This window comes from Halichoerus grypus, chromosome 7 (assembly GCF_964656455.1).
Source record: "Halichoerus grypus chromosome 7, mHalGry1.hap1.1, whole genome shotgun sequence".
NCBI classification, from domain to species: domain Eukaryota; kingdom Metazoa; phylum Chordata; class Mammalia; order Carnivora; family Phocidae; genus Halichoerus; species Halichoerus grypus.
In genome coordinates this window covers 131,461,730-131,472,044 of record NC_135718.1, presented here as the reverse complement: position 1 = coordinate 131,472,044, position 10,315 = coordinate 131,461,730, and the positions used below count along the sequence as shown (strand labels likewise).

Sequence of the window (10,315 nt, the reverse complement as noted above, 5' to 3'; positions counted from 1 at the left end):
GTGTTTGAACTTGGCAGTGGGATGAAGTGGAGAGGAATGTGTAGGTGTTTAGGAGGTAATCTCTTCAAGAGATGATGTTAATTGCGTGGGTGGGTGGGTGACACTGTAAAGGGGCATCTGGTTCGATTCAAGGGAGAGACAAGAGGACCTCTGCAATGATGGACCCTGTGCTTCCTGAGGGTGGAGGACTATGCTGTTGTCACTCCTAAAGAACTTTTAATCTGTTCCAGAGAGAATCCCAATAATCCACCTCGTGTATTTATCTGTCCCTGAGCACCAGTGCCTCTCACATACTGGGCGTTAGTAAGGTCCCCTCTCGGACAGGCACACCGCTCGCGTGAGTCCAGCGTCTCCTGCATACTGGTTCTGTGATCTTCTAGAGCAAGTCACGCCACTTCTCTGGGCCTGTTTTCTATCCCCACAGGGTGGTTAACCGCCTTTGCCATTTGGCCCATGAAACACTGTGGGGAGGTGGCAGGTTAAGACTTCTGGGGACACACATAGTGGAATTCCTCCCGTGGGCCGCTCCCACCCAGAGCCCCAGGGCTTCCAGGTCCAGCCCCTTCCACCCGCGCCTCTGTCCTATCTCCACCACCGCTCCCTCTCCACACGGGTCCTCGCTTTTTCTTCCTGCCTTATGACTCCAAGTCTCCCACCAGACTCTCACCTTCCTGCCTTATGGCTCCAAGTCTCCCACCAGTGGCTGTGGTCAGACTTCGCGGCCAAGGGCTCGAGGGCTCCGTGTAGGGGCTCCACGTTGCCCACCTGGCCACCCCTGCAGACTCTGGACCCTTCCCTGGCTAACAGGAAGCCCGGGGCAGGGGACACTCCCAACAGTGCTGCTGGCCTTAGGGGCCCCGCCCCCGGGAGTGACCACCCCCTATTCCTTGCGTGTGCACCTGTCTTGGGAGACGGTCCGAGGGCTCCTGGGTGCGAGCATAGATGAAGTCATCTGTCTGCGGGTCCAGGGGTCTGGCAGGCCTGTGAGCGCTTGCCTGCGTCTTCCGCTTCTCTGGGTCTCGGTCGCTGCTCCGCTGCCTCGCCGTCCCTTCTCTCTCCACCCCCCCTCCGCCCCTCCCCAGCCTCTCGGTCCTCCTGCGGGCTGAGCGCGGGGGAGCCTCACTCCGCCCTCCTCTGCAGGAGCCAACCGGCGCGCCCAGAGGCCGCTGGGCTCCCGCTGCAAGCCCATAAAACCCGCTCGGCTCCAGCCGCTGCGCTCCCCGCCCCGCTGGTCAGGGCTCCGGGCCGCGCGGGCTTCGCTGGGGCTTCCAGCCCAGCCCGCGATGCCGATGGCCCCGACCTCGCCTCCAAGCAGGCTTAGGGACATTCGCTTTCTGCTTCCAGAAGAGTTGGGAGAAAGTGAATTTGGGGTGGATTGGGAAGTGGTGGCAGCTCCCCAGGCTTCCTTCCCTTCCAGAAGCCTCACCCTGCGCAGCCTCAAACATTCTTCTTTTCCTGACACCCTGTTTCCCTCCCTGAGCCCTCTTTCTCTTCGGGCCTAAGCTTCCTTCCCCATTGTGCGATCAGTATCTTCTCCTTCCTTATCTCTTTCTCTCTCCTCCTCTCTATTTCTCCCTATTTTCACTTTCTCCCTGTCATCCCCCCCTTCTCCTTTCTCGCCATCTGAAACCTTCCCACTCCATTTCAGCCATCAAACCTCTCCACTTGCCCCCACACTGTCCGTCCCTCTCTCTCCCTCCTCCCCTTCCCTCCCAGCAAAGTCAGCCATGGATTCTGGGCCTGCCTGGGCTGCCAACCCCACTCCCCGGGGCACCTTGTCCGCCCCCAATGCCACCACACCCTGGCTGGGCCGGGATGAGGAGCTGGCCAAGGTGGAGATCGTTGTCCTGGCCACCGTCCTGGTGCTGGCGACAGGGGGCAATCTGACTGTGCTGCTGACCCTGGGACAGCCAAACCGCAAGCGCTCCCGCATGCACCTGTTTGTTCTGCACCTAGCCCTGACTGACCTGGGTGTGGCGCTATTCCAGGTGCTGCCCCAGCTGCTGTGGGACATCACCTACCGCTTCCAGGGCCCTGACCTCCTCTGCCGGGCCGTCAAGTACCTGCAGGTGCTCAGCATGTTCGCCTCCACCTACATGCTGCTGGCCATGACGCTGGACCGCTACCTGGCTGTTTGTCGCCCCCTGCGCAGCCTCCAACAGCCCAGCCAGTCCACCTACCCGCTCATCGCTGCTCCCTGGCTGCTGGCTGCCGTCCTCAGCCTGCCTCAGGTCTTCATCTTTTCTTTGCGGGAGGTGATCCAGGGCACTGGGGTGCTGGACTGCTGGGCAGACTTCCGCGTCCCTTGGGGCCCTCGGGTCTATATCACCTGGACCACCCTGGCCATCTTTGTCCTGCCCGTGGCCATGCTCACAGCCTGCTATAGCCTCATCTACCACGAGATCTGTAAGAACCTAAAAGTCAAGACCCAGGCCGGGAAGGTGGAAGGAAGGGGCTGCAGGACTTGGGACAGGACCTCGCCTCCTGGCCCAGCTGCAGCCACACTGGGGCTGCCTTCCCGAGTCAGCAGCATCAGCACCATCTCCAGGGCCAAGATCCAAACCGTGAAAATGACTTTTGTCATTGTGCTGGCCTACATCGCCTGCTGGGCACCCTTCTTCAGCGTCCAGATGTGGTCTGTGTGGGACAAGAATGCCCCTGATGAAGGCAAGTGTGTGTCTATAGGGGAGGGGAGTGGAAAGGAGTAGGGAAGGGAGAACAGCAAGCTTAGGACAGGGTTCTAAAGCTTCCCAGGGCCTGGCCGGTAACAGATGAGCGAAGGAATTATGAAAGGTGGTGCCTGTCTCCCCCGCAAAGGGGCAGCTACAGCTCCGACCCAGCCTACGGATGCCATGAGTAGCTTTTATGTAAAATTTCCATCGTTTAAGTTTGAGGCACTTAATTTAAACACTTAAAAATATTATGTGGCCTTAGTGAAATATGACTGTCCCCTGTGGAGACGGATTTATCATTAGCAAGGGCCTCTCTGAGCAAGGAGGGCAGGAGCAACGTGTTACCTCACAAGACAATGTGCTCTCTCAGAAAACTGGAAGCCCTTGGAGGCCCTTCGAGCGGCTGAGGTCCATTACTTTAAACCTACTTTCCAGTACACCCAGTTCCTCTCCATAGCACACTGGTTTCCTGGCCTCTTGTCCCTAAGTCTCTGGTTGGAGCCTGTCTCCTTGCCCTTGCTCCCGCTCCGAAGGTCAGCTGAGCTCCTGCCGGGATGCAGTGCCCTCAAGGGCTGAGAGGTGGAGCCTCTGCAGACCGTGGTGCTCGGGCCACATTTCCAGCCCCTGCACCGGGCCTGGCTCCGAGGGGGCCCAATCAAACAGATGTTTCCCAGGTGAAGGCACTCATGGAACCCCTCAGCTCCTGGCCTAATCTAGGGAGCGGGTAGGGTGAACACCACCCCCTTAGCCAGAGCAACTTCCCACATCTTCCACAGCTCCCTGGTATTGAGAACTGGGGAGCAGGCCAGAATGTGGGGAAAATGAAGGAGACTCTGTTTGTTGCTGGGATGGGTCCTTCCTCCACCTATAGGTACTCCCCCCTGCCCCCACCTCTCTGCCCTACATGGGTCAGTCCAGGCCCAGATGCCTTCAGCTTCTCACCACTGTGCTTCATGTCTTCACTGAAACGTTCTGACCCCGCGTCTTCCCTTTGCTTGGGCTATGAGTAGCCGCATCCACGAGCACATCTATGGGTGAGGTGCACAAGGAACCAGAGAATCTGGAGATTTCACAGTGCTTTACAGAGTAGGCACTTAAGCTTTGCCTTTGAGTTTGTTGGCTGAAACTGCACAAGGGTGCAGGATGGCTGTCTTAGAGTCGGTGGACCCGGCTTCACGTCTGTGCCATAGCCCCTAAGATTCCTTAGAGCTTTGACCTTGCTTTCCGTGATGCCATGGCCTCTGCTGAAGGCACCACAGTGTGCAGCCTGTGCCAGGCCGGAACGTGGGGCGTCCTGCAGGAGGTCAGAGTCCGCCCTGGAAGCTGTCCTACTGGCCTATGGAGCTCCATGTAATCTGCAGAAAGAGTCTTGTGTCTGGAAGACATTTTATCAGTCTGCACTCTCCCATTTTGACCGCACAAGAAAGAAATTAGTTTTTCCCTGCAGGATGGTGCATTCCCTGGGTATAATCTCTGAGGACACAGAACAAGTATTCATCTGGAAGGGGACACTTGGGTGCCCTGTTCCCAGTGGCTGCCCCTCCGTGCAGTCGGAGCTGATGCCATGGTACCTGCGGGGAGGTCGGGTTCATTGCCCTCCCAGGCCCCCAGCAATGGCCTGGCACTGTCAGCGCTCACATGCTCAACGCCTGAGTGACAAGATGAGTGGCACTGCCCCAGAGGCGTGAAGGAGGACAGAATCCAGAGGACCGGGCGTACCCGTATCTATGACATAAATGAGAATGGGGCTCAAAGGGGTCTGAACTTGGCCTAGACTCATAGTTATTTTCCCTGCATGACAATAGAAGTGTCTCATTCTAGATCTCCATCCGTTAGGGGATTCAAGGTCTAGGTTTGGGAACAAAGACACCGTGTCCTCTTTGGGCTGGTCCTGTCCCTGACTATGTTTACACCTCGAAAGTCAACTTGGAGCAAACCTCAGCTCCTACCCTGACCCTATAGTCACAGACAAGACCCACAGACAAGTCCCAGCTCCAAGTCCCAGCTGTGCTCCTTTCTAATTATAGAACCCAAATGAGTCCTTTCTCCTCTCTGGGAACTCAGTCTCCCCCTCTTCTCAGTGGGGTCTTGGACTCTCTCCCAGGTCCCATCCAGCTCTGTAATTCTAAGGCTTCTTGTGTTTATCCTTCTACAGATTCAACCAACGTGGCTTTCACCATCTCCATGCTCTTGGGCAACCTCAGCAGCTGTTGCAACCCCTGGGTCTACATGGGCTTCAACAGCCACCTGCGGCCGCGGCCCCTGCGCCACCTGGCCTGCTGCGGGGGACCCCGGCCCCGCAAGCAGCTCTCCGGCGACAGCCCCTCCAGCCGCCGCACCACGCTATTGACCCGCTCCAGCGGCCTGCGCACCCTCACGCTCAGGCCCAGACTCAGTGGGGGCCCTGGGCCCGAAGGCTCACCGAAGGACTCAGCGCAGGTGGACGGCGAAGCCTCCACTGAGACCATCGCTTTTTAGGGAACACTCGCTCGCGGGGCTAGCGGAGGATCTCTGCTCATCTCAGCACTGGGTGTAAAAGGGCCAGGGTTGGAGTTGGGGGGAGCCCACTCTGAGGCAGGGTGAGGGGGCCAGAATGGGGTTACAGGTGCCTCTGGTCTGCGGGCGGACCCTCGTTTGCTCCCAATCTCACACCCTGGGAATCAGAGAGTCAAAGCATCGGCTTCCCTGATCCTGCGCCTTCACAGCATGCCTGGGAGCCCACCCATGTGGTGGGTACGGTGCCCCAGGTCTCAGGCAGGCCTAGGCTGGCTCTGTCTGGGGGTCCGCAGGTGGCAGGGACTCGGGCTGGTCTCCCGCCTTGACTGTTTGTCCCCATCCTAACCTGACTAGCACACGCAGCGCAACCAGGAGCGGGGAGAAGTGAAAACTTGTGAGAAGGATCCTATTTCTCTATCTAGATCCTAGATTTGTTTGTCTTGTGCAGGGGGGGCTCCTTTCATGAAGGAAACCGAAGGGGGGCTGGGTGGCACAGGTCTAGCAGCTTTGCCCGCTGCGCCTGCCTGTCTGCTGAAGGGGGGGCAGGACTTAGTACAGCACCTGCTACTAGTAAAAATTCCACAAATGCTAGTTTTTCTTCTCCCCATATCAACCACTTTTGTAGGATGGGTGACAGGGCAAAGTAGGCCCTCAGTGGTGTGACCCACTGGGAGGGGGCATGTGAGGGGGGGAGGAAAGAAGGTGAAAATGATCACAATAAGATTAAGACCGGACGAAGCCTCTGAGGCAGCCCATGTTGGTGGCTCTCTTTCCTCCCCCAAGGGATCCACACTGTGCCTTCCTCTGGGATGGCCCAGAGGAGACATCCTTATAGAAAGTGTGGCTGGATCATGGCTCTGGATTTCCTTGAGGCTTTTCATAGCTTCCCTACAAGCCATGCATGCTGTGAAGAAGTCAGGAGCCCAGGATTTGAGACTCAGCTCTGCCTTCAGGTGCATGTATGACCTTGGGCAGGTCCTCTCCCTTCTCTGGGCCTCCAGCTTCTCACCTATTAGGACAGAGATAATCCATAAGGTCTTTCCCAGCTCTACCCTGTCATGACTTTGCAAGACTGGGCATGGGGTTACAGTAGAGCCTTTTCTAACCAATAGGCTCTAGAAGAATTGTTGGATTTTCATGACAATGACATTTATACCCTTTGACTCAATTCTGGTGACTGTGGGTCCCGCCATGGCCATACTGTCTACTTTTGCCCTCAATTCTGTGATACTGAAACCGGGAGATGCAGCCGAGCTGGTAGACTCTGGGGCTTTGCCCTGTTCCTCCTCATTATCTCCAGTGGGATTTAGATCACGGGGTGGTTCCCCCCCCACCCAGTTCCACTTCTAATCTAAGAGATGGTCTTGATGGTGGAAAGAGCATCAGCTGAAAAGTCAGGAGAACCGGGTCTTGGTTCTGCCACCACTGATGACCAACATGGGGAGAATGCTGGCTAATCCTTCATCTCTGTTATGAGGGTCAAATAGGACCATGGATGTGAAAGAGGTTGGTAGACCCAGGAGCTCTCTACTAGTGGAAGGGCTGCTAATCTAATTAAGAGCCCCTGAGAGCAGCTCCAGGGAACAGGTTCTCTGCCCCCTACTCCTAGGGAACTGCAGGAAATGGCTGTAAGTTTGAGCTTTAAGAGGTCACTCAGCTCTGAGAAGCTCCTTTGGCTTCCTTAAAAGAACCTAAACTGACTGTTGTGAGTGAGCAAAGTGTCCCTAGCCTTCAGTGCTAAAGAACCAGGGAGTGGGACACAGACCCTAATGGGACCAAGGCTCAAGGCAGATGTGAGGGCCCATGGTCTCTCTTCACTGCGTTCTATTGCCCATGTCAGTCCCTGACATCCAACCACTTCTTCCTCGTCCATCCATCCTGGTGGAGCTGGGCTTAGGAGCCTCCCATGCCAGCATGAGCTGCTGAAGTTTCTCCTGCTCTGCATATATAAGCCAACCGCCCCTCCCCTTCACACCACAGGTCCTGTCCCTCGTGCCCAAGTCAGTACTGGGCGATCCGTTGCTCATCGTGATAAGTGGGAGGTAGAAGGGACACCAGCTTTGTACTCCAAAGACCCGGGTTTGAGTCCTGCTCTTGTCCCTCTTCTATCTGTATGATCTTGGGCAAGACCTCTAATCCCTCTGAGCAATGGTTTCCTCCTTAAATAGAAACAACAATGCCCATCTTGTTGGGGGGGTGTGGTGGGCTGTAAGACCGTAGACCATAGAACACTCTACAGGGAAGATAATGATGGCCCGGCTCCAGATTGCATCTAGTGAGTAACCTCCTATGGGAAGCATGAAGGAAGGTCTCTTGTTGTCTGGGGGGGTTAATCTCACTTCTGACAGCTAACCCCAGGAGAAATGGAACTGGCTGTTTCTTGGCTGGGCACTTTTGTGAAATGTTTATGCCATCCTGTGGACTCTGTAGAATACAGTACTTCAGTCCCTTAGCCCCACATGAGAGTAGAGGGGTAGGGGGTGGGCAGGGCCAAGAACAGCAGAAGGTGAATGGTTGACTATGGAGATTTCTCAGAATGGTTTTTTATGTTTGGTATAGGCCAGTAAGTTTCCAGATATCTGTGTCTGTGTTTTGTATGTAAATAGGTCTTTTATTTATCAAGGGACTCTAGACTAAGCCCAGGCTGCAGCAGCTCGATCCTGGGTCAGGCATCCAGAGATGGGGTTAAAACTGACCAATAAAACTCCTTAATAACCAGGAAATTTCTGGCCATGTTTGCTTCCTAGGAGCAGGGACAACGGGATATTCAATCTGAAATACGATTTGCTCCCCTTGAGTGGGGTAGTGATGGAGAAGAGAGTTTGAGGGGGTGGGGAGCGACCTCCACCCACTTAAGAGGGAAACAAGAGTGTCCTGGGATTTGCCCTGGAGTCACAAGGTGGCAGTATGGAGCTGAAAGTGAGTCGGAAGCGACCTGACTGACCTCCCAGGGAAGGCTGGGAAAGTCACTCAGCCTCTCAGCTCTAATACCTACTACCTTTCCCTACAGTTCTGGAGTCTTGGCTCCTACATTTGACCCAGTTCTCCAGAGATAACCTGGACACATGCTTCTTTCTCTCTAAGCTCATGGAGGATGTATTTGTCAAGAAAGGGCAAAGAACAAGGGCAAGGTGAGGGACTGAGTGTAGAAATTTTTGCCTGAAAAGATGAGTGTTTGAGAGAGTGAGTGGGACCTCAAAAACACTGATGAGCTGGAGTTATTATAATGTGTTCACTTTAGAGGCCGGGGCTTGGAGTAGGAGGCCTTTTGAGAGCCCCTCTGAGCCCAGAAGTGTGTCCTGATCCCAGGAGCAAAAAGCCCACTGATGGTGGGCATAAAACACCTCCTTACCCTAACGGGTCTTGTTGGCCAATAATCGAGCACCACTCATGGAGTTCTGCTGCGGTTCCAGTGGGCACTTGGATGCTGGCTCCTTTAGACCAAGACTCTGTTGGCCACAGGTCACATTTATTCTGGTCCACCATAAAGTCCCAGTTCATTATTGGCATGTAATCAACCATCTACTTGTCACCAGTAGCAAACCAGTTTCTCTGTATCTTGTAAGATAAATCTGAAGAGATTTTTATCCAGTCCACGCTCACGGGGGAATCGGGAGTGGGGCAGCATGGCCATTCCCTGGATGTTCCGATGGCCTACAACGTGGGAAAAAGTGACTTCATTTTGCTGAACACTGAGCTCCTCAAAAGGTGATTACTCATACAGGCGACCATTCATACAGATTTCCACAGCTGACCTTCCAAGTTCATGGAGGTAAAAAGGACGTTGTATTTCTAGCAACATGGTTAGCAATGAATTTGAGGATCACTTCAAATTGTTAGCTGGTCTCAGTCATCAGTCGGCCCGAACGCCTTAGGACATGAAATCAGCCCTCCTCTTCCCGTATCAGGGCATCTGCAGAAGTCAGCTGCACCGTCCACGGTCAGCCCAATCTCTGTTCGTCACTGGGCAGAGTCTCATGTTCAAGTCTATTTAGAGACAGCATCCTCCAAGAATGGATGAACAGTGGGGCCAGGGGCTAATTTTACAACCCCCAGGATATATTTGTTTGCTACAAATATCATACCTTGGAAGCAAATCATAGCGGAGTTCATTAGAGACCTTAATCAGACGGTCAGTGGCGTTCAGATCTCTGTGCTCGCCGACCTCAACTCCCTGCTCCGGGGGGCCCAGGCATGGACTCCTGTGGTTCAGGACGGGTCAGTCCCTGGAGCATTTATGGAGAGCCTGCATCGGGTAGGCCTGCTCCCTTTCCTTCTGCCTCTTCTCCCATCAATCAATTTTTCAGCCTTCTTTCTAAACTGAGATCAGAAATCACCCTTCTCTGGGATGTTTTCACTGATGACGTCTGACCTCAACAGTCCATACCCAATCTGCCCAAACATTTATAGGGTCTGCTTTCCTTGTTTTGTGTTAATTCCCTTTTGTCACATGTTTGGTATGTGTTCTTTCCTGCCCCCACAACTGGGTCCTAAGTGCCCTGACCTCACCCACCCAGATGTTCAAGTGTTCTTTTAATGTGTGCTTCTCCGAATCCCAACCTTTACAGAATCCTGCGGAAAGGAGGCCCTCTACCTGCGCTACTTCAATCGTCCCCTCTCCTGGTGTGGGAACTGTCTCAGCAGCGGCCCTGCCCAGCCTCCCTTGGGTGTATGGCAACTCATCTGAACCTCTTCAACACACCCTTAAATTCTTTTTTTCCTTTTCCAAAGAGATCAATAAGAAGTGGAGTTTCATTTCTAGATGCAAAGACAGTGTTGCTGGTGGTGACATTGTGGGTGTTTCTTCCTCATTCTGCCCCTCTAATCAATAAAATCTCTTTTTCCCTATTAAAAAAAGCTTTCTAAGCAGATGTCTTAGTCCGTTCCAGCTGCCATAACAAAATGCCACAAACTGGGTGGCTTATAAACAACAGAACTTCCTTTCTCTCAGTTTTGGAGGCTAGAAGTCCAATATCAGGGTGCCAGCACGGTGGGTGAGGGCCCTCTTCGGGGTTGAAGAGGTCACATGCGTTGTATTCTCACAAAGCAAAAGGGGCTAAGGAGCTCCGTGGGGTCTTTTTGACAAAAGCATTAATCCCACACGTGAGAGCACCACCCTCCCCATCTAATCACACCCAAAGACCCCA

General features: G+C 54.2%; 1 protein-coding gene across 1 annotated transcript; it reads left to right on the top strand.

Annotated features, from left to right (window-relative positions):
• The first annotated feature begins 1,727 nt into the window (after nucleotides 1-1,727).
• Nucleotides 1,728-5,190, top strand: AVPR1B (arginine vasopressin receptor 1B). The gene is made up of 2 exons (XM_036077183.2): nucleotides 1,728-2,667; nucleotides 4,828-5,190. Exons 1-2 carry the CDS (start codon nucleotides 1,728-1,730, stop codon nucleotides 5,148-5,150), a joined length of 1,263 nt encoding a protein of 420 aa, XP_035933076.1. The 3' UTR covers nucleotides 5,151-5,190.
• The last annotated feature ends 5,125 nt before the right edge of the window (nucleotides 5,191-10,315 follow it).